The 24,560-nt window shown below is 37.5% G+C and overlaps 1 protein-coding gene across 4 annotated transcripts in view; it reads right to left on the reverse strand.

The window, feature by feature from the left end:
• Nucleotides 1-4,374: 4,374 nt before the first annotated feature.
• Nucleotides 4,375-24,560, reverse strand: part of SNCA (synuclein alpha) — a 136,624-nt gene continuing 116,438 nt past the window's right edge. For 3 of the 4 annotated variants that reach the window (XM_059923899.1, XM_059923900.1, XM_059923897.1), the window contains exons 5-6: nucleotides 7,061-7,141; nucleotides 4,375-4,872 (exon numbers count right to left, since the gene is read on the reverse strand). In XM_059923899.1, coding sequence (XP_059779882.1) covers nucleotides 4,840-4,872; nucleotides 7,061-7,141 — 114 coding nt within the window. In that variant the 3' untranslated portion in view covers nucleotides 4,375-4,839. The remainder of the gene's footprint in view (nucleotides 4,873-7,060; nucleotides 7,142-24,560) is intronic. The other variant, XM_059923898.1, reaches the window with a different exon arrangement.

The following is a 24,560-nucleotide window of genomic DNA, read 5'->3' on the forward strand; positions in this document are numbered from 1 at the left end:
GACTATTATAACTTTTATATTAGGATATGTAAATGAATATATCTACACATTTAAAATATTTGTTTCTTATTTATCTTTAAAAATATAGTGTTCTCTACTACTACTATCAACACTACCACCACCACTTGTACTAATACTACTAATAGCATCACTGATTCATTGATCACTTACCATAGGCAAGTCATAGTCTTAAACATGCTACTTATATTAACTCATTTAATCCACACAACACAGCTATGAGGTACTATTATTGTCATCTGCATTTTTACAGACAAGGAAACAGAAACACCAAGAGATTAAGTAACTTGTTCAAAGTAACACAGGTAGTAAATGACATAACTGGGAGTCAAACCTACATAGTCTACTTTTAGAATCCAGGATCCTCACTACTACTCCTGCCAACCTAATTAAGCAAGCACCCCTGATTATTTTTGGAAAAGAATATTGTATTCTTTTCTAAGATAAACACATAGACTTGCTACTATATTTGTTTAGATTTGACTTTACTGGAGCCCAGTTTAGCTTTGACATTTACAGATGGGCTAGCTTTCATCTCACTGCAAGATATAAAGCAACCTGGTATTTAGTCTACCTGCAAAAGGCAGTTAGGAAGCCCTAGAGGAACCTATTTAAAATGCAGCACATTTCCAAGGCACTGTATCTTGCTGTGTTGCCATAGAAACAGTGGGAATTTCTGGTCATTGACCTTTAAGGGAATCTGAGAATACATTTTCACAAGGTTCATAAGAAGAGCTAGCCCAGTGTATTAACTATAGTTGTAGGATCAACTTTGGAAATCCACTATGCAATCCTTCCTGACTTTAGAAGTATATTATATCAGCAAAACCCACTAGAGGCTCAAACTGGACTTTCTGAAGGAATGCTTTTTAACTGCTTCCAATATACCATCTGTACCACTGGATTTAAAATAATCAAAGATAGTGTTGTAGCAGCAAAGTAACATTAAAGAAAATCTTAGATAATTATACAGGAGATATTGGAACTAAAATAATATTTAGAAATAGTTTTGGTGTTATAGCTATTCTATTGCATTTGGATTTCTGAAATCTAGGTTTACTCAAAGGATAAAATAGAGCATTACTATATCAAAAACTATACCTAGAAAATCAAGGCTTAATATAATTTAAAAATATAAATAATTCATTCACTTTCCAGTTTATTCATTTATAAATTCAGCCATTACATTAATAATATGTATAATTGAACAGTTTTATTTATACTTTATATATATGTATGTTTGCCATTTGACAGAAGCTAAGTACCCATGATGCAATAGGAAGATGAAAAAGCCTGCCTTACTGTAGACTACTGTTATTATGTTGATATTTTTATCTTCTACTGAAAATAAATAACTTAGTTCTAGCAACAGGATGTGCATAGTTTAGTTATAAGGAAGGATCATTCAGGGTAATCAGGAGCTGGCTAATTTCTCCTAGAATTAGAAATAAATCTCCGTATACATGAATATGACTTATTCTAGACATGGATGCCTGAAGAAGGCTAGAAATATACTAATAATTATATCTAGAAAAGCAAGGCTACGATCCCATTATCTAGACTTCTGGGGGGCTACTGACATAGTTGTATGTCCTCACTCTGAGAGATGATGTGACCTAGGGGCTGAGAGCACAGACTCTGGCCCCATATTGATTGGACTTCTGTTTTGGCCACTTCTTAGCTCTGTGGCTATGAGAACATTACTTAGCCTGCAGGTGCCTCTGTTTGCTCATATATAAACTGAGGATAGTACTGGAACTTAGAGATGTTTTGAGAATTAAACAAGTTACTATTGATAAATCACTTACATCTATATTTGACACATAGTAATAAAAAAAAAAAAGTATCTCCAATTTAAATTCCAGGGACAGAGCAAACAGGGAAGTACCAGCCCTGTTGTACTCCTGCCCAAGATAGAAACAACACAGTGGGATGAACTCATCCCAGATAAAAAGAGTGTGGTGTCAGTGTGGTGGACGGAGGAACCCGTCAAGTTTTCAGTTAGAACGTTGCGTTTTTCTTCCGCAGTGTGGATGTGGAAAGCACTATCCGTGAGAGCTAATGGTTGTCCTGAAGCGTGTGTATGTGTCTGTGTGTGCTGATCCAATAGTTAGCCACTGGATGAGCCAGAAGGACGGGGAGTATATCTCATACTGGTGGGAGGTTTTGAAAAAGATCCGACTTGGAATGCCAAACCATGCATTAGACTGTTGTGCTGCCAATTGTGGCCAAAGCCCATCCTGACCTGTTTTGCTAAAGCCCCATGGAGCATATGAGGCTGAATAACTCAGACTTGGGGGGATGATGTCTGCAAAATAAGCCTGGGAGCAGACTAACCCTCAGGCCACTTGTCAGGTAGTTGTCTCAGCAGTGGCTGTGAGACAAGAATCCTGAAAAGGCTTACGTGCCTTGCACAAATTTTGTTTAAGTACTTGGTTCAAGACGACCACTACTGGTGTATATCTTCCCGTGGTATTTTCTATGCACATATTGGTACTGGAAGGCTTCTTGTACAGAAAGGCTGTAATTTTCCATGTGGTTTCCTCATGAATGTATCTAATGAAACAAGAGACTTAACCGCTTCTCTCCAGTTTAAGACTACATACACAGCAGCTTAACACTCTGTAGTCTCTTTCCAATTAGGCAAAAAACTAAGTTTCTGTGGTGATCATGCTGATAGTCATTATATTCATTCTGCCTTCCTTCCTTGCCAATGCCTAATATACATCAAATTACTCATGATTACATATGAGCTGCCTAGCACTTCTAGAATATTTTCTTAAAATTATACTTTCTGTTTTGGACTTTTTAAAGGGCCTGTGCCATTTGTCTCCTGAATAATTAAAAAGCTAAAAAAAAATTATTGATTTGTATAGGCCTTTTGACATTCAAGTTTATTGTCAGCACCTATGGGGAATTAACAGATTTTCCCTAAGGAGAAAAACCTTTCCTAAAGAAATATCCTAGAATTCATATGTTTACCAGAATTTAAAGGAGTCCAAGAGCTTTTTATAAATCTAGAGACATTAAGGTGATTGTTTGGTAGTTCCCAGAGATGTTTAAAGGTACTTCCTGGAAGGAAAAGATTTGATTTTAAAAAAAGAAAATCCTGGGTTAAAGTTAAGCAGTTTCTCTCAGAGCCTTTAATGTGCTAATGTTAATGTGCCTTATGAATACCTAAAGAGGAGGTAGTCAATATCATTTCTTACACTTCTGTATTCTATGGGACCCACTTTTTTGTTTTATTTATTGATTTATTGAAGTATAGTTGATTTACAGTGTTGTTAATTTCTGCTGTATAGCAAAGTGATTCAGTTATACATATATATACATTCTTTTTCATATTCTTTTCCACTATGGTTTACCACAGGATATTGAATATAGATAGCTCCCTGTGCTATACAGTAGGACCTTGTTGTTTGTCCATTCCGTATATAATAGTTTGCATCTGCGAACCCCAAATTCCCACTCTATCCCTCCCCACTCCTCCTCCCCCTTGGCAACCACAGGTCTGATCTCTATGTCTGTGAGTCCGTTTCTGTTTCGTAGATAGTTTCATTTGTGTCATATTTTAGATTCCACAAAATGATATCATATGTCTCTTTCTGACTTACTTCAGTTAGTATGATAATCTCTAGGTCCATCCTTGTTCCTGCAAATGGCATTATTTCACTCTGCTTTATGGCTGTGTATTGGGTTGGCCAAAAAGTTCATTTGTGAAAAACCCACACAAACATTTTGGCCAGCCCACTATATATGTACCACATCTTCTTTATCCATTCATCTGTCGATGGACATTTAGGTTGCTTCCAAGTCTTGGCTATTGTGAACAGTTGCTATGAACACAGGGGTGCATATATATCTTTTTGAATTATAGCTTTGTCTGGATATATGCCCAGGAGTGGGATTGCAGGATCATATGGTAGTTCTATTTTTAGTTTTCTGAGGAACCTCCATACTGTTTTCCATAGTGGCTGCACCAACTTACTTACATTTCCACCAACAGTGTAGGAGGGGAACCCACTTTTTTAGTAAGGCCTCTTAAGGTACTAGTGCACATCAGAACATATTTTGGGCAGTGCTGCTTCAGGGAATTCCCACAGTAAAGGGTTAATGTTTCATCTCGTCTTTTTAAACTCCTCTAAAATCTATCCTCCTACAAATGGCCATTAAGAACTTTATATTTAAGTTAATTGTGTCAGCTCTCATTGCATGTTGTTTATAAGCATGGTTTTATTATTAAAGTGAGATGGGATAAAAATAAGATTTTTGTAATGAGAACATTTTATTTTAATTTTCACCATTTATATACAAACACAAGATAAGAAAACACATCACAAAACTAACATTTTATAGTTAATATTTATAGGTGCATAGTTTCATGCTCACGTATTTAAGTATTGTATGTATTAAATTTCACAATACAGCAATATATTTAGAATCATTAAAAGACACCTTAAAATCTTATAGTATATGCTAGTAAATCACTCACAATTTTTCAACATCAGCAACAAAAAATTAGTGAAGATTTAGAAATAAGTGGTAGTCACTTAGGTGTTTTTAATTTAATTTAACATTTTAGATTTGAAGCCACAATATCCACAGCACACAGAGACCCTGCTATCATATATTAGGTGAGAGGGAAGCACCGAAATGCTGAGTTGGGGCAGGTACAGATACTCCAATCATTGCTGATGGAAGACTTCAAAACACACTGAAAACTTTGAGAAAATGTCATGACGGGGCACGTTGGAACTGAGCACTTGTACAGGGTGAAACATCTGTTAGCAGATCTCAGGAAACTGGGAGCAAAGATACTTCTTAGGCTTCAGGTTCGTAGTCCTGATACCCTTCCTAATAACAGGAAAATCGGAAAGACAACACGAAGTTTTAGTGTAAGTGACCAGTAATCAGGGCTTTAGGGCAGATGAGATGGGACGTGGCTTGCCACTTTGAATAAAGGTTATAGTCTTAACAGTTCTGGAACTATTCTGCTATATCCAGTATAATTTTCTTTCTTTTTAATAGTTTTCTCTTCCTGTCAAATATAAAAGTGAATTATTCTTCTTGTGGTCAGCGTTAGGGTGTCTGAATTCTACTTCCACATGCGCCATTTAATAATCATATGACCTAGTCCTGTAGGACACAGTAGCCGGTCTATCTTATCTGGCTCTCATTTTCTTCAACTAAAGTGTTTGTTAGTTTCTTTCTAAGAAATCACCTGATTGATTTGGTTCTACAACATTTAAAGGCAAGTCACATTTTCTCTCCTTTTACTTTCCCAGTTGGGAATATCATCATCTGTGGCTTCAATTATTACTATTTCAAAGCTCCTCCTCTCCCCCTATAATACTTGGGTAACATATACAATAAAAATATTGATGGTCTTAACCAAAGTGGCCAGATTAGTCCTCCTAAAAAACAACTCTAATAATATCAGAATCCTGCTTAAAAACATATTTTCAATAACTCAAGCTGCTTTCTGAATGAAGTACAAACTTAAATGGCCAGGTTTTTCCAGTACTTTACAATTTGTCTTTGACCCATCTCTGCAGCCTTCATCTGTCACTATTCTCAAAGCTTGAACCACATTTAATTACTCACTGTGCCTCAGACATATCCACATGCACTCTCAGACATGCATGCCTTGGAGTTTTCCTTGTGTTAGAATGTCCTCCCTTCATTTTGGCCTATCATATCTCCCACCCCTTCCCACGCCGATCACTACCACCTCTGCTATAAAACTTCTCCCGATTGACCTAAAGAAATCTTGTAAAATGTTAACCTTTTTTGTGCATCGTGTATATTTTAGCCCCTGTGATGCCTGGTGCATAAAAGGCAGTCAATAATGTTTGTTAAGGGTATCATGATGAATAAATGAAGGGATACACTTGTATTTGTTTTTCAAACCTACTAGAGTGTAAACTCCTTGCATCCTGGTACTAACAATTACTCTTCCTGTATTTCTATAGTGTTTATTAGCATTGTGCCATGTACAAAAAGACCCCCAAATATTGGTAAAATTAATTAGGCAAATAATTTAAGCTCAATTTCTGCAAATGAAATGATTATCAATATGCCTTTTAATAATGCCATGAAAAAGAAGAATAACCTAACTAACTACAACACAATTTAACTCAGTTTTTAATGGTGATGTCCGGTTTTGATATCAGGGTAATATTGTTCTCATAGAATTGGTTAGGGAGTGCTCCCTCTTCTACTTTTTGGATGATAAGTTAATTGGCATTAATTGTAATTAGTGGTATTTCTTCTTTAAATGTTTGGTAAAATTCACCAGTGAAGCCATCTGGTCCTGGAATTCTCTCCCTGGCTGGGTTTTTTGATAATTCATTCTTTTTTAATTAGAAATCTATTCAGATTTCCTATTTCTTCCTGAGTCAGTTTCATTCATCTAAAAGTATTTTCTAATTTCTCTTGTAATACCTTTTCTATTAAAGAAACTTACTTTCAAATTAAAGTATGCTGTTTACAATGCTGGACTGAAATGTATCCATTATTACAAACTATGCATTTATCATATTATTTCTACTCTCTAATTTTTTTGAGTAACTTTTATTTTACTATGCAAACATCTCACTAGAAATGTATGGCAAATAATAATTACGACTTTTGGCATTTAGTTGTTGATTTCTCTAACTTTCCATTTTGGCATTTGTTTTAGAAGGTAAAGTTTCTAGTAAAATAATTCTTCAACGTAGGGGCCAGCAATCTCTTTCTGTAAAAGGCCAGGCTGTAAATATTTTAGGCTGTGTGGGCCACATACCATCTCTATCCATGCTGTTGCCTTTTTTTTTTTTTTTTTTTTTTAAACTCTTTACAAACGTAAAAGCCATTCATAGCTTGAAAGCTGTCCACACAATGCATGTCCTGGATGTGGCTAACTTGTGCATCTAGAGAGTAAGGCATTCTCTTTAAGGACAAACATAAGGGGAATCTGACAGTGACAGATTTGGGGTACTGATTATGGGACCCAACTCGAACTCTTATTTATTTTCGGAGTTGCATGTGTATAAACTCTTACCTCAGAAGGCATTTCATAAGACTCATTGTCAGGATCTACAGGTGTATCTTCCAGAATTCCTTCCTGGGAGGCTCCTTCACTCTAGAATTTAAATGAAAAGCATTCAAAGACTTTGAGGAGGTACCATTATTCACTTTTAAAGATCACAATCATATTTTGAAAAAAATCTTACATACAGTACTGGAAGGGATGTAATAAAAATGGCACTCCTTAGTATCACTGCTGGCATTCTAAACTATGCAGTGCCTTTGGTAAAACATCGAGGCAACAGGTGTTATTAACGCTAAAAATGTACAATTTTTTGGCCAAGTAATGCACCATTCGGGAAACAGTCCAAAGCTAGAGAACAAAGGTGTTTCTCACAGGATCAATGACAGCAGTAAAAATTGTTAACCTAAATACTCAATGGATGATGAAGAATTAGGAAGATTATCATTCAACAATTCAATAGATTATTATGAAAACATCTATTACTATGACATAAAAATTATTATATAAAAAATAAGAACCTCTTTATGATACAATGTTTAACAGTATATAAATGTTGTATATATTATAGATACAGCCTAGGTAGAATTCAGATACAAAGGTGAAACAGATTGGAGGAAGGCACAACAAAATATTAAAAGTACTTTTTGTTGGGTAGCTATGCATGTTATTTTTACCTTTTTTGTAAGTTTTTAACTTATATAACCATTTATAATGTAAAAGCATACATATTTTATACTTTATTTCTAATAACAGCAAAGAAACAAATTTAAAAAACAAATTTCAAGACTGAAACCATACATATTTGGCAGAAGAAAACTCAACTATTCGGTCAGTTTTCCAATTATCTCTCCTTAGGATACCACAAATTCAACCTGTTGTGGTCATGGTTTTATTAGCGTTCTTCATTAAATACCTTTTGTTGCTTTGTATTTACTCCAGAAAAGGAATTGTAAAAAGAAGTGACTGAAAATTAAAAGAGCAGGGAGGCAATGTGAGCCTATATGAACTTGCTCAAAGATATCAAATAGTCCCTCAGTCAATGTGGCTTCTGGTTAAAACTATGCCTGATGTAAATAACATCTCCCCATGTCTTCATCTTGAAAATACTTACTTACAGGTAGGGAAAGGGATAAGGAAATGGATGACAGTGAGAAAACGTCAAACTAAAGCTCATTCTTACATTAGCTGGGCAGAGAAGCTTACAGATCATCCACCTCTGCCTAACTCCTGTTTTATAAATTTTAAAAGTCCAAGTTATTTATAAATTAAATAAGATATAAACCATCCCCAAAATACCTTACTTCTAAACATGGAGTAAAGGTACTGTTTTCAGTGTTTCACCTCTTGGTTCAAGTCAAGAACATAGGTTCTGCTGATTGGTGGTTAGACACTAGGGCTGTAATATCACAAGACTTGAGTTCAGATCCTAGCTTCTACAGATTCTAGATCTTTTGTGATGTTGAACAAGTTTCTTAAGCTTTCTCTAAGCATCAAATAGCCTTAGTGATAAAATGGGGCAGCAATACCTTTTTTAAATTGGGAGGAGCCAATGACATCATTAGTCCTCTCATTAGTATTTAGATAACTTTTAGTGATAGTCAAGTATGAGGAAAATAAGGTAAATTTCCTGTTTCTCTGCATTTTAAGCTTTTAGGGATTTATTTTTCTAACCTAATTTGTTAAAAGATTTTGATATAGACTGGACAAGTAAATGTGCAGAACTGACTTGCTTTCTATCACAAATGAGGTGCTAATTATACAACTAAGACTGGTGAATGTTATTGGATATGTGTGTGTTTGTGTATTTGGGTGTGTCTGTTGCATTCTTCAAAGGTCATCCAAGTAATGGTCAATGTTGCTGGTGAATTCTTTGGCTAGATTGATCATGTATTGGGATCAAGTGAAATCCATCCCTATTAATTTTAAACAATGACTTACTTAGGTTGCAAGTACCTAATAACTGCTATTTTTAAAAGTATATGTATTTCTGAGCATGTATTTACCTAATCTTTAAAACCATACTCCAAATATCTACAGTTTATAAAGTAAAATATGTATCACTTGTGGGTAAGGATTTGAGAAGCCACAGAGGAAATGCTAATATAATATTTAAAAAGAAGTCAAATAAGTGATGAGACAGAAAGTCAGCTACGAAAGTAAAGACACATAAATAAATGTGAAAAAGAGGAAACAAGTGAAATATAAATACCAGGATGGTCAATAAGTAGCAACATGTCACAAGAAGACGCCTATACTTTCAGGTATCTTTACTCACTAAAGGAATAAATATGTGTTGCTTTCACAAGTTTGCTAGACTTTATGTGTCGTTCTCTGGTGAATGAGATTATTGATTTCATTAAGATAAAAATACATTAATATTAATAAACTATCATTAAGGTTTAAACTGTATTATATGAAGTGGAACTAGCTCATAGACCTCCCATGAGGCAGGCTATCCTTAGCCACATCTTGCCAAGGAAATTTGGCTTTAGAGGTTTAGTAATTTGCTCAAACTAGCAGAGGTGTCTCCAGACTCTGTGCCCTTAACCACTATCCTGAGCTTCTTCCCCAAAAGAATTTTGGCATTCAAAATGTTTTCTTTAACTATCTATAGATTTCAGAAACTGAGAAATAGGACATTCTCTCACGTCCCTGACTATGCCTTGCCTATTCCTTTAAGACCCAGTTGAGAGTCTATTCCTGCTAAACACAATTATCTTATAATTTGATTGCTGAAACCCATCAAAGAAGTTTATTCAGAAGCACTGTATGCTTTTAACTATCAAAGTTTACCCGGAAGGAAAAAACAAACAAAAAGCATTAGTTAAAGCACAAGTGAGAATTGCCTTTGTTTATCAAAACACTGATGAATTCTCTAGTGTGTAGAAAGAAACCACCTCGAGGGCATGGCTAGAGAAACCAGTGAGGATTAAGGAAATAGTGGGGATGAAGTTGCAGAATAAAAGATAATTACTCAAAATCCTTTAAGAACAGGGGTGTATGATATTCCATTTCCTATTTTTCTATCCAGTCTTGTGCTGCAATATAATTTCACCATCCTACCATATCCTTCACACATAGCCTGTTGGCCCTATATATTCACTAAAGTGCTACCCAGTGGTCAGAATAGGACGCTGCAGTATGAGGAAAGCACAGCATAGGTAGGAGATGGATTATATAATGGAAGCAAGAAATTAGAACCAGAACTGACCAGGAAAAATGTAATCACAGGAAAACCATCAAACATGTATCTTGCCTTTCCTATACAAACTGTACCTTAGCACATCATTGGATGCAATCAGCAAATTTTGGACTGTGGGAAATGATACAGGACAAATACCTACTTCAACAAGTAAACTGCAAGAAAAACAAAAGTTTTGGGAAACATATAGATTAAAGTGGACTTCAGAGAGCATTAGAAAATTACAACTTAAGCACCTTATTTCACTCTTATTTGGAATCCTGTTTTGAGAAAAGAGAAACAAATATGAGATGTGGGAATTTAAACACTGACTGGATATTTAATTAAAGAGTTACTGTTTACTTTTAAAATGTGATATTATATTTGGGTTTTACTTAAAGAAAGTCCATAAATTAAAAAAAAAGAATAATCAAATGTTTTTAGATCAAATAAGATATCTAGGTATTGCTTTGAAATTATCCAGGTTTGGGTTGGGAGAAGTGAATAGGCTGTAGAAGAAACAGGAGTCTATGTGGTGGTGATTGGTTGCATTTGAAGGGGAGCATAGTAAGCACCCTAAAATGTGGCAGGTAGATTAATGTGAACTGAAGGCAATCGAGGCCCAGCAGACTCAGGAAGAGCTTTTTACATCCTCCATAACTGCCTAAAAGAACGTAGATTAGAGGCCTGTACCAGAAAGAGAGCTTTCACCAGAGAGAACTTTTTGTTTATCTGAAAGCATCATCTACATGGCAGGGAAAACATCTGATTACCAAAGATCTGCTCTTCTCATCTTCCTCTGAATCGTCCTCCTCCCCTTTGAAGCTCTGGCCCCTATCCCATTTTTTAGCTCAAGGTATTATATAAACCTCAATTGCCCGACTGCCTTTGAGTTCCATATCTTTGTGGGGCTCTCATACATGTGAAATTAAATTTGTTTTTCTCCTGTTAATCTGTCTTATGTCAATTTAGTTACGAGATCAACCAAAGAACCTATAAGGAATGAAGGGAAAATTTTTCCTCCCTGACAGTTTGGTGCCGAATGTGGGGCTCTCCTTTGGCTGGACATTGCTTGTTCTGGGGTTGCTGCAGCTGAGAGATCCTGGAAGCTCTGGTAGAAGGTAAGAATCCTAACCACATCAGTCTCCTGGATCTCTGTCTGCAGGATCTGGTAGAAGCAAGAGCGGGGAGAATCCTTTTCCTTCTTCTAGATTTAGATTAGCAGGAGACATCATTTGTGTGAGTCAGTTCCTTTGGTACAGTGACTCTGGTAAAGATTTGTTATGAGTATTCTGGCTTTCTATTGATTCCTTTCCTCCTAGGTCATTGTTTTCTTTTGTCTTTTGTGTTGTTTGTCATAAGGAGGAAAATCATAGGGTTGAATACAGGCATAGGTCCTATAAGCTTGTTGTTTGAGCTAGCCTTACAGACTGGTGAGTTCGTGATTCTCATCAGACTGGCATCTCTTTAGACAAGCTTTGCTGTGGTTCCCCTATATTAAAGACGACAACAACAACAGAGATGAAGTATTCTTTTTGTCTTCTTCAGCCCCATCTGCCTGTTTTAACTTCCCTTTCCTGTTAAGATCTGCAGAAAGCACTCTGTCCAGATCACCAGGCCCAGGGTATAAAGATTACTTGTGTAAATCATGAAAGCCAGGAGGTGAATTTAGCAGAATCACTTGGGATGGGTGGTAGGGCTGGCTTCGCTGCCCCTTACAACTCCTTCTACTTTTCCATCTACTTTTCTGATTACAAGGCCCTGTAATCAGGTTCTGCCAGCTTCAGGCTTTCCTATGCAATGTCCCTTGCAAATGTTTTCTGGACCCCCAATGCAAGAATTCATGACTATGGATGGCAGTAGTTCTATTAAATTACAAAACCTTTTTACCTCTACTTTCAGTTCCTACCAAATTTAGGGAGGAGTTAAAAAGATTAATGTACATTCACAATCCCACTTACAGCTGCCAAGGTGTGTTTTTCCCCTCCATAAAATTATTTTGGATTATATATAATAAAATTATGTTGTAGTTAACAGACAAAACAGACAGCTCCTGGCGGTGGCAGGGAACTCTCACAGAAGAAACAGATGACCCAGGCCCTCCTATAAATGATCAGGAAATGGATCAGCTTGAGGCCAATATTCAGGGGCTAATAGAAGCAACAGTAGAGGTTGTTTCCTCCTGAAGTGAACTGGTCCAAGACTGAATTGTACATTCAGGAAAAGGAAAACATTTGAAGGCCTTTGTTAAAGACTTTATCCAGACTTTTAAAAGGCATACTGCATTAAACCCTGAAGCTCCAGAACATAGAAATCTTTTGATTTCCATCTTCTCTGGAAATCTCCCTGATATAAGGAAGCAAATTAAAGATAATGTAGTTGGATGGGTGGGCCAGCCCCTTGATATTATTCAGGCTGCAACCCAATCTTTGAGGAATTAAAATCAACTGTCCTTATCTTGCAAACCTTTGCAAAACCAGAAATGCAGCTCTAGAAACAATTCAAAACACACCTATCTTTACCAACCCCCAAGCCTCCCCTATTCATCTCAAAATGCTTGCACATATTGTAAAAAATCAGGACATTGGAACAGAAGTGTTCTAAAAAGAAGGAAAATAGCAATTACCCTAGACTTCTGATAATTATAGAGAAACATATTCCAAAACTCCTTGGAGACAACTCACATTCTTTCTTTGCCCCTTGAAGATGTAAATCTTCCATGTTTTTGAAATGTAAACACCCCAAGGATCTAACTAATACACAGCCCACAATCCTCTGAGACTGAAGTAAACAAAAGGGGGGCTGAGGGGAGAGGCTTTTTAAAGTAAAACACAAACTGCTATAAAATTTCCCTTGCCGAAAATTTAACCTACAGCTTCCATAAGATTACTTATTTCGGACAAATAAAAGTCCTTGCCACAAAAATTAGTAAAATGCTTTAGCCATTTGAGTGGTAACCTTCACTTGTTCCATCTTCCAGAGACACAATTTGGATTCAACTGTTATTTACGAGCTAATGAGTTTTGTATTGTTGTACCTGATTCTTGGCTAAAATTTAGGGTCCCTGTTTGTATCTGTGTGTTTATATATGTCTATGGATGTATGTTATGTATATGTGATATATTTCTACCTCTGGATGGTATTGCCAAAATTAGTTTGCCAAAAAAAAAAAAAAAATTTAACTGACTTTGTTTAACTGGCTTAAAGAAAAACATGCACTTATCAATTTAAATATTTTTAAACAAACAATCTGAAATATAATAGACACTAACCCAAATGCTTTTCAAGTTCATGTGGTCTGGGACAATCTTTGGTAAATAAAAGCTAGTTTAAGTTTGTTGGTTTAATTAAAATCGGCATGTCTTTAGAGTTTTCAGCATTAAATATAATTTATTCTACCTAGGTTTACTAAAAGTCAAATAAGCTCATGTTGTCTCTGTTACAGAATTTGTCAGAAAGAAAAATAACCTAAGATGATGGCTAGTTGCTTTAATGTCTCATGAAATTTTATGAGTAATCTAAATATGATGGTTAAGAACAAGTGAATTAAATAATTTTAGGGGAGATAAAAATTTTAAGTGAATTTTTCAAAAATAATTATGGTTTATGATATGTCTACTTAAATAGTTTTCTAAATCTCTTTGGTAATTTAGAGTTTTGCTATGTTAAATTAAATGATGGAAATTCATTGAGGTCATTTCCAAATATGATAAAATACAGAACATAGGTTTATCCACTTTTGGCTTCTTATTACAGAGAAACTAAAGATATTTGGATCTGTCAGTAAAATGTCTTGTGTCACATTAAAAAAAAAATTGTACTATGAGAAAGCATATACTTCTAGAAATTATGAAATGTACTCCTAAATTTGCCAGTCTGTGGAATGATAGTATGACAGTTCACAATTGCTTACTTAGTTTTCACTAGATATTAAAGTTTCCAAGAGTTAAGGATTCTAATTAATATACGTAATTGAAACTACTAGAAATAAAAGAAAAAAACTCTGTATGCAAGGGAATAAGATGTGTTTTTGGCTAAGAAAAGGTATGAGGTATGGAGATATGTTTTTATTAAGAGAAAAAGACTAATTTTGTCCTAAAATAAAGTAACTAATTATTTCAGAATGAGAAAGCAGAAAATAAAAGACAAACTAAGTGGATATACAAAGTTGGGGAGAAAGGGAGGGAGGGAGGGAAGGAGAGGAAAAGAGAATTTTGCCTTGTGTAGTCAAACTGGCTAAAATTGAATGAATTTATTATAAATATTTAAATAATAAGCTTTAATAACAATAGTATACTTATATTTGTGTAAAACTAAAACTTAATTTTCTTTCATCTGCTAAAAGAACAAGATTTTCTTAGACTAGTCTGCTCTTCATAAGATTGTGAAAGGTTAAAGATTCTGTATTTTATCAAAATAATTTATTGTGTCTCATGTTCTCTTTATCAAGTCTTTGATTACTTAAGAAAACTGAGTCTTCTCTATTAAAAGAACTCTTTTTTTTTTTTTTTAGCAATTATGTAACTTTCTATATCCGCCTGCAAAGTATTTTGTTGTCACTTTGGTTAAATGGATGACTAAATATTGTACCACAATGACCTATGATCCTATTTGAATCCCCCAAATCAAATTCTAAATGAAATCTTTTTGTCCTTGAAATAATTGGGATTTTCAAGAGGGTCCCTGGAACATCCCAAAAGATTGGTTCTCTCACCTTATAGTTAAAAAAAAAAGGAGAGAGAGATGTTAAACTAGTTAAGTTTATTTGATGTTAAATTACATGGTAAGTATTGTCAGGCAAGAAGTAATACTAAACCTTCTTTATGTTGTATTTCTATGGATGTATGTTATTAATATGTATTCCAGAAATTGTATAAAATTCCTAAAAATGATATGTACTGTTTTCAGTCACAATTCCAGTTATTACTTAAAAATGTTGTATATCACAAAAATAATCAAATTTCCTTATCAACTGCATTATAATGAACTCTCATCAAATCTTTAACTGTGACTTTTCTTTTGTCATTAACAGACAGTTACTCTTTTACGCTGATGCTTTGGAAAAGGTTTCTTGCAAAAGTGCTTCACCTTCAAGAAACTCCTGGAAAGGAATCTAACAAGTACAGGTTTTTGATAACTTTCTGATCATACCGCTAAACTGGGTAAGAATTTGCATTAATCTAATGGAGAAACTGACGGCTTCATAAAACTGCTAACAAAAGATCAGTATCAGTAAGAATTAATTACATGGGAATGAATGACTGATGAGGATGAGAACAACTTTTATGACTTTTTGTTTGAAATATTCTTGGTTCCTTGGTTTTGTTTTGCTAGATTTAAGGAAACCTTTTTCTTTCTCTCTTAAGCTATTAGCAATTTGGTAAATATACCTTTGTGAACAAAGATACAACAATTACTTTTTCTCACTATCTGATCCCTCCAGAATTTGGAGACTCTTAGTGAGTATTCTTATTTTCATGGCATTACAATTATTTGCATAAGTTCAATAGGAATCTGTCCTCATAACATGACACAATTGGAAACATTGGTTATACACCAAGACTTTGACTGGAATGTCATATTTGAGAATGTGCACACAGTCAGATATGACCAGACAGGTTTAAGGAACTAAGGGTGACTTTATGGAGCCAATGATAACCCCTTGAAAAACCAGCCTGGTACCCTCCTTACAGGGTTCCTGGCAGCCTTATCAGATGAGTAAGGAAAGTCACTTCCTGGCAGGTGCAGGAACCTCAAGATATCTTGGGGACCTCAAGAGGAGAAGAATTACCCCAAATATATAGGTATTGCAGGCAAAGTCTGATGGTAAGTCCTTGGCTTGGCTGCGTAGCCTCCAAAGGAGTTTAAAAGTTAAATCGGAGATTCCTTATGAAAGGTTCCAACAAAGCAGATTTAAAAGAGCCTATGTGGTCAGCCACTATTCTTGTTGCACTTATGTAAATAATAAGGCCAAGTCTGTTGAAACTAGACTTAATTTGCAGAGACATTAGTCTTACCATGGTTATCTTACCATGGTTATCTTCTTTGGTAGAAATGAAGCTAATTGTAGAGAGAAAAATCATGTCTCAGTAATATACCTTTGTGGATATCATATTCTAGTGCTGTTAATTGTCTTTGAGGTTTTGTTTTCTACCTGTTAACTGGACTGGATCCTGAATTCTTCTAGTTTCCTTCAATATTTGGCTAAAACTCTCCAAGCTAACATTTCCAACTTTTACCCACTTTTTGACTTGGAATCACTATGAACAAAAACTGCTCTCTTCCTGAAGCTCTGCAAACTAAATGTGAACAACTTGATATAAACTTCCCAGAAATCATCACAGCAGCTCATGTATAGATAGTCTTTATGCCTGTTGCTGTGTGGGCCCCTCAGAAAGTTTACCTGAACACCCAATGGCATCAGAAATATTCAAACTGCAAAAGATGTTTTGGCCCTGACAGCTAGAAATCTTCTTAACTGGCTGCCCTTAGGACTCAAACTGGGTTTATAGTCTGCTCCAAACATTAACCTTTGCTTTTCTTTTGTTTCCACAGAAATGCTTTTTTATTGAATGAATATCTAATTGCTTGCACAATATAGGCCTAACTTTGGGAGCCCAACTGCGTCACTGCCTTCTGAAATGAGACAACTCTTTAACTGAATTGACCTATTCTCAGGACTCAGACACTGGTTCAGTGAAAGGAGCAATCTACCAGCTCAACTTCTGGACTGTGAAACTTCCTGGAGAAGTTTTAAAGGTGGGACTGAAGAGGAGCAGAATGGGCCACCCCAAAATGTGCTACTTTGGCAGGTAGATTATTTTAAGCTGAAAGCAGTTAAGGCCCAGCAGACTCAGAAGAGCTTTCTGCCCCTGCCCTTAACTGCCTAAAACAATTTAGACAGGGAGGGGAGGAGACAAGATGGTGGAGTGGAAGGACGTGAGCTCACCCCCTCTCACAAAAACAGCAAAATCACAACTAACTGCTGAACAACCATCGACAAAAAAGACTGGAAACTACCGAAAAAGATATTCTACATCGAAAGACAAAGAAGAAGCCACAACAAGATGGTAGGAGGAGCACTTTCGTGATATAATCCAATCTCATACCTGCCAGCCAGTTGGGCGACCCACAAACTGGAAAATAATTGTATCACAGAGGTTCTCCCACTGGAGTGAGAGTTCTCAGCCCCACATCAGGCTCCCCATTCTGAGGGTCTGGAATCGGGAGGAGGAGCCCCCAGAGCATTTTGCTTTGAAGGCCAGTGTGGCTTGAGTGCAGGAGCTCCACAGAACTGGTGGAGACAGAGACTCCACTCTTGGAGGGTGCACACAAGGTTTCACGTGCACTGGGACCCAGGGCAAAGCAGTGACTCCACAGGAGCCTGGGCCAGGCCTACCTGCGAGTCCTGGATGCTCTCCCGGGGAGATGGGGGTCAACTGTGGCTCACTGTGGGGCCAGGGACACTGGTGGTGGAGGCCCCAGAGAATGATCATTGGCGTGATCTCTCCTGGAGGTCACCATTTTGGCACCGAGACCCAGCCCCACTCAACAGTCTGCAGGCTCCAGTGCTGGGACACCTCAGGCCAAACAACTAATGGGGTGGGAGCACAGCCCCACCCATCAGCAGACAGGCTGCCTAAAGTCATCCTGAGCCACAGCCACTTCTAACACACCACTTGACCCAGCCCTGCCCACCTAAGGGCCAAAACCCAGTTCCAGCCACCAGTGAGCAGGCACCAGAAGCAAGAGGAACTACGATCCTGCAGCCAACAGGATGGAGACCACAAACACAGAAAGTTAGACAAAGTGAGATGGTAGAGAAATATGCTCCAGACGAAAGAACAAGATAAAACTAAGTGAAGTGGAGATAGATAGGCAATCTACCTGAAAAAGAATTCAGAGTAGTAATAGTGAGGATGATCCAAGATCTTGGAAAAAGAATGGAGCCACAGACCAAGAAAATACAGGAAATGTTTAACACATTATTGACCAGGGAATTTTTACAGAAACTAATGCCTGTGGCTGTAATACATCTCCAGTCAAAAATGTGTTAACAAAGAGCTAGAAGATTTAAAGAACAAACAGAGATGAACAATATGATAACTGAAATGAAATGAAAAATACACTAGAAGTTATCAATAGCAGAATAAATGAGGCAGAAGAACAAACAAGTGAGCTGGAAGAGATTGGTGGAAATCACTGCCATATGGTGCTGGCATGAAAACAGAAATATAGATCAATGGAACAGGATAGAAAGCCCAGAAATAAACCCATGCACCTATGGTCAATTAATCTACAACAAAGGAGGCAAGAATATACAATGGAGAAAAGACAGTCTCTTCAATAAGTGCTGCTGGGAAAACTGAACAGCTACATGTAAAAGAATGAAATTAGAACATTCTCTAACAAACACCATACACAAAAATAAACTCAAAATGGATTAAAGACCTAAATATAAGACCGGATACTATAAAACTCATAGAGGAAAACATATGCAGAACACTCTTTGACATAAATCACAGCAGTATCTTTTTGAATCCACCTCCTACAGTAATGAAAATAAAAACAAAAATAAACAAATGGGACCTAATTAAACTTAAAAGCTTTTGCACCACATAAACAAAATGAAAAGATAAACCACAGAATGGGAGAAAATATTTGCAAATGAAGCAACTGACAAGGGATTAATCTCCAAAATATACGAACAGCTCACGCAGCTCAATATCAAAAAAAACCCCAAACAACCCTATCAAAAAATGGGCAGAAGGCCTAAATAGACATTTCTCCAAAGAAGACATACATATGGCCAATAGGCACATGAAAAGATGCTCAACAGAGCCAATTATTAGAGAAATGCAAATCAAAACTACAGTGAGGTATCACCTCACACTGGTCAGAATGGCCATCATCAAAAAGTATACAAATAATAAATGCTGGAGAGGATGTACAGAAAAGGGAACCCTCCTACACTGTTGCTGGGAATGTAAGTTGGTACAGCCACTATGGAAAACAGTATGGAGGTTCCTCCGAAAACTAAAAATAGAATGACCATATGATCCAGCAATCCCACTCCTGGGCATATATCCAGACAAAACTATAATTGAAAAAGATACATGCACCCCTATCTATGTTCATAGCAGCACTATTTACAATAGCCAGGACATGAAACCAACCGAAATGTCCATCGACAGATGAATGGATAAATAAGATGTGGTACATATATACAATGGAATACTACTCAGCCATAAAAAAGAATGAAATAATGCCATTTGCAGCAACATGGATGCAACTAGAGATTATCATACTAAGTGAAGTAAGTCAGAAAGAGAAAGACAAATACCACATGATATCACTTATATGTGGAATCTAATATATGGCACAAATGAACCTATCTACAAAACAGAAACAGGCTCACAGACATAGAGAACAGACTTGTAGGTGCCAAGATGGGGTGGGGGAGGGATGGACTGGGAGTTTGGGGTTAGTAGATGCAAAATATTTCATATAGAATGTATAAACAACAAGGTCCTATTGTATAGCACAGGGAATTATATTCAATATCCCGGGATAAACCATAATGGTAAAGAATATAAAAAAGAATGTATATATGTGTATAACTGAGTCACTCTGCTGTACAGCAGAGATTAACACAACATGGTAAATTAACTATGCTTCAATTAAGAAAATAATAAATTAAAAAATAATTTAAAAACACAATCCCATTTTAATTGAATGATACTTTTAGAGAAACCAGTCTTATACAGAAATATGTATTTAGAAGCTATTCATGCTCTACTTTGGATAATCTTAGCATATTACTCATTTTCTTGCCTTTTGCTCTTCTAACTCTTTCTTTAGTCTTGGCAATCCCTTCAGAAAGAAAGAGGGAGAGAGAGGAAGATAAAGGGAACAGATGAAATGAGAACTAGTTTGACTGTTTTTAATAAAAGGTTTGGGATTGGGGGAGAGAGTAAAGCTAATACATTAAATCTATTTTAGCGTTATTTTTGGATGTTCTTTATCAGTATCCTTGAATCTAGTTTTAAATATATTCAGCCATAAATTATAAAATAACTAGTCTATTAATTGGTCTATAAATCAGGAATCAGTGTGAAATCATTTTTTAGAAGAAATTTTCATTATATAGCAAATAAGTAGTATTCTATCTTAAATCTTTACCCTTGGTAAGCATAACAAGTACCTCAGTGACTGCCATATTTATGAAAGTGGCATATAATTAGCTGACTCACCTAATAAGACTTCACAGCAGAGCAAAAATTGCCAGCTTTTCTCATGTTACTTGGATATAGACCTAGTTGCAAATACTAATACACAGTAGGAAGTCTGGGGATAAAGTATTTTCAGTTTTCATGTCCAAAGATTAATCCTCCTCGTCCATTAATAAAATAATATTATTATATATGTCTAAATATATATTTGCTTATTATTTAAGTTTGAATGGATAGAATTCTTGAAGATCAGCCCCTTGGCTAGTACTTGAATAAGATATCATCAAAGTGAAAGTGGGTCAGCCTGAGGAAGATCTACTCTTCTGTTGAGCCCAGAAGGAGACAGTTCTTTCATCTTTGCAAATGCATTGATATTTGGAGGCAAGTCTAAAACTAGCAACTGGGGGAGGAATCAGTGGGGAGTGCAGGTTTTGACAAAGAGAGAGATAGCGAGTCTGCTTTCATATCTTAGGGAACCTAGGGAAAGCTGAAAGCCTCCTGGGAAGGAGGAAATTCCTGTGAAGAGCATAGTGAACCAAGGCTTCAGTGTCTGCTTTCAAAAACAAGTGGGAAACTGGTCTTAATACCTGACTGGGAGAAAATACTTCAGGCAAAACAAACTGCTCATACACGAAAGGGTGGATAGGACCCATAGGGCTCTGAAGCAGAGAGAGAAGGCAAGAGCTTCAAGATTGGTGCATGTGAAACCCAGAAAAAGAAGCTTAAAGAACGAGTAAAGATCTGCTTTCTTCATCTAAGAGAGCAAAGACTAGGAAAAGCTGTAAGAAAGGCAGAGCAGGAACACAGTACAGTCATGCACAGGTGGTAACCTGAGGTTCCAGGAGTCTCCATGCTACTGGGAACAGATGCCAGTCCAGTGTGAAGGGCTTTCAAATGGGGAAGGAAAACTCTTCAAGAGGATCTCAGCCTTCAAGTTGGAATATCTTTGTTTAGCATCTAAGATGGGATGCGGAGGGAACAATGCCCCACAGACCACAGTAGTCAATTTCAATAGGTGTTGCAGTTACTCTACCCTGTAATTTCTACCATTGTTAAGTTCTTTTCACATTAGTTGTGGTTGTTTCTTTTGGTTACTTAGAAAAGCTTTCCTCTATCCTTGTCTCAACAAATCTGAGATAAAACAGAATTTACTTGGAAGAGTATCAAGAAAGATAATGGGCTGGGTATATCCTCAGAAGATGATTCAAAAGAAGTACTGTTAAATGCTTAATTTTCCATCTTACTCTTACATGGAATAACAATAATAGGTAAGGTTTATTTAGTGTGTACTCTGTATTTGTACTGTTCCAAGTGTTTCACATGCATTATTTCATTTTAAAAACCAACTACAGGAGGAGCTTCAAGATGGCAGAAGAGTAAGACGCGGAGATCACCTTCCTCCCCACAGATACATCAGAAATACATCTACATGTGGAACAACTCCTACAGAACACCTACTGAACGCTGGCAGAAGACCTCAGACCTCCCAAAAGGCAAGAAACTCCCCATGTACCTGGGTAGGGCAAAAGAAAAACGAAAAAGCAGAGACAAAAGAATAGGGACGGGACCTGCACCAGTGGGAGGGAGCTGTGAAGAAGGAAAGGTGTCCACACACTAGGAGCCCCTTCGCGGGCGGAGACTGCGGGTGGAAGAGGGGGGATCTTCGGAGCCACGGAGGAGAGCGCAGCCACAGGGGTGTGGAGGGCAAAGCGGAGAGATTCCCGCATGGAGGATCGGTGCCAAGCAGCACTCACCAGCCTGAGAGGCTTGTCTGCTCACCCGCCGGGGCGGGCGGGGCTGGGAGCTGAGGCTCGGGCTTCGGTCGGATCGCAGGGAGAGGACTGGGGTTGGCGGCGTGAACACAGCCTGAAGGGGGCTAGTGCGCCACAGCCAGCCGGGAGGGAGTCCGGGAAAAAGTCTGGACCTGCTGAAGAAACAAGAGACTTTCACTTCCCTCTTTGTTTCCTGGAGCGCGAGGAGAGGGGATTCAGAGCGCCGCCTAAATGAGCTCCAGGGATGGGCGCGAGCCGCGGTGAACAGCGCGGACCCCAGAGACAGGCATGAGACACTAAGGCTGCTGCTGCCGCCACCAAAAAGCCTGTGTGCGAGCACAGGGCACTCTCCACACCGCCCCTCCTGGGAGCCTGTGCAGCCCTCCACTGCCAGGCTCCCATGATCTGGGGACAACTTCCCCGGGAGAACGCACGGCACGCCTCGGGCTGCTGCAACGTCACGATGCCTCTGCTGCCGCAGGCTCGCCCCGCCTCCTCCGTACCGCTCCCTCCCCCCGGCCTGAGTGAGCCAGAGCCCCCGAATCAGCTGCTCCTTTAACCCCGTCCTGTCTGCGCGAAGAACAGATGCCCTCAGGTGACCCCAGGGATCTCCATCTCAACGCCAAGATCCAGCTTCACTCAACGACTGGCAATCTACAGTGCTGGACATCCTATGCCAAACAAATAGCAAGACAGGAACACAACCCCATCCATTAGCGGAGAGGCTGCCAAAAATCATAATAAGGCCACAGACATCCCAAAATACACCACCTGATGTAGACCTGCCCACCAGAAAGACAAGATCCAGCCTCATCCACCAGAACACAGGCACCAGTCCCCTACACCAGGAAGCCTACACAACCCACTGACCCAACCTTAGCCACTGGAGACAGACACCAAAAACAACGGGAACTACGAACCTGCAGCCTGCTAACAGGAGACCCCAAACACAGTAAGTTAAGCAAAATGAGAAGACAGAAAAACACACAGCAGATGAAGGAGCAAGGTAAAAACCCACCAGACCTAACAAATTAAGAAGAAATAGGCAGTCTACCTGAAAAAGAATTCAGAATAATGATAGTAAAGATGATCCCAAATCTTGGAAATCGAATAAAGAAAATACAAGAAACGTTTAACAAGGACCTAGAAGAACTAAAGAGCAAACAAACAATGATGAACAACACAATAAATGAAATTAAAAATTCTCTAGAACAGATCAATAGCAGAATAACTGAGGCAGAAGAACGGATAAGGGACCTGGAAGATAAAATAGTGGAAATAACTACTGCAGAGCACAATAAAGAAAAAAGAATGAAAAGAATTGAGGACAGTCTCAAAGACCTCTGGGACAACATTAAACGCACCAACATTCAAATTATAGGGGTCCCAGAAGAAGAAGAGAAAAGGAAAGGGACTGAGAAAATATTTGAAGAGATTATAGTTGAAAACTTCCCTAAGATGGGAAAGGAAACAGTTAATCAAGTCCAGGAAGCACAGAGAGTCCCATACAGGATAAATACAAGGAGAAACACGCCAAGACACATATTAATGAAACTATCAAAAATTAAATAGAAAGAAAAAATATTAAAAGCAGCAAGGGAAAAACAACAAATACACACAAGGGAATCTCCATAAGGTGAACAGCTGATCTTTCAGCAGAAACTCTGCAAGCCAGCAGGGAGTGGCAGGACATATTTAAAGTGATGAAGGAGAAAAACCTACAACCAAGATTACTCTACCCAGCAAGGATCTCATTCAGATTTGATGGAGAAATTAAAACCTTTACAGACTAGCAAAAGCTAAGAGAATTCAGCACCAGCAAACCAGCTTTACAACAAATGCTAAAGGAACTTCTCTAGTCAGGAAACACAAGAGAAGGAAAAGACCTACAATAACAAACCCAGAACAATTAAGAAAATGGGAATAGGAACATACATATCGATAATTACTTTAAATGTAAATGGATTAAATGGTCCAACCAAAAGACACAGACTGGCTGAATGGATACAAAAACAAGACCTGTATATATGCTGTCTACAAGAGACCCACTTCAGACCTAGGGACACATACAGACTGAAAGTGATGGGATGAAAAAGATATTCCATGCAAATGGAAATCAAAAGAAAGCTGGAGTAGCAATTCTCATATCACACAAAATAGATTTTAAAATAAAGACTATTACAAGAGACAAAGAAGGACACTATATAATGATCAAGGGATCAATCCAAGATGAAGATATAACAATTGTAAATATTTATGCACCCAACATAGGAGCACCTCAATACATAAGGCAAATACTAACAGCCATAAAGGTAAATCGACAG

This window comes from Balaenoptera ricei, chromosome 5 (genome assembly GCF_028023285.1).
Source record: "Balaenoptera ricei isolate mBalRic1 chromosome 5, mBalRic1.hap2, whole genome shotgun sequence".
Lineage (NCBI taxonomy): Eukaryota > Metazoa > Chordata > Mammalia > Artiodactyla > Balaenopteridae > Balaenoptera > Balaenoptera ricei.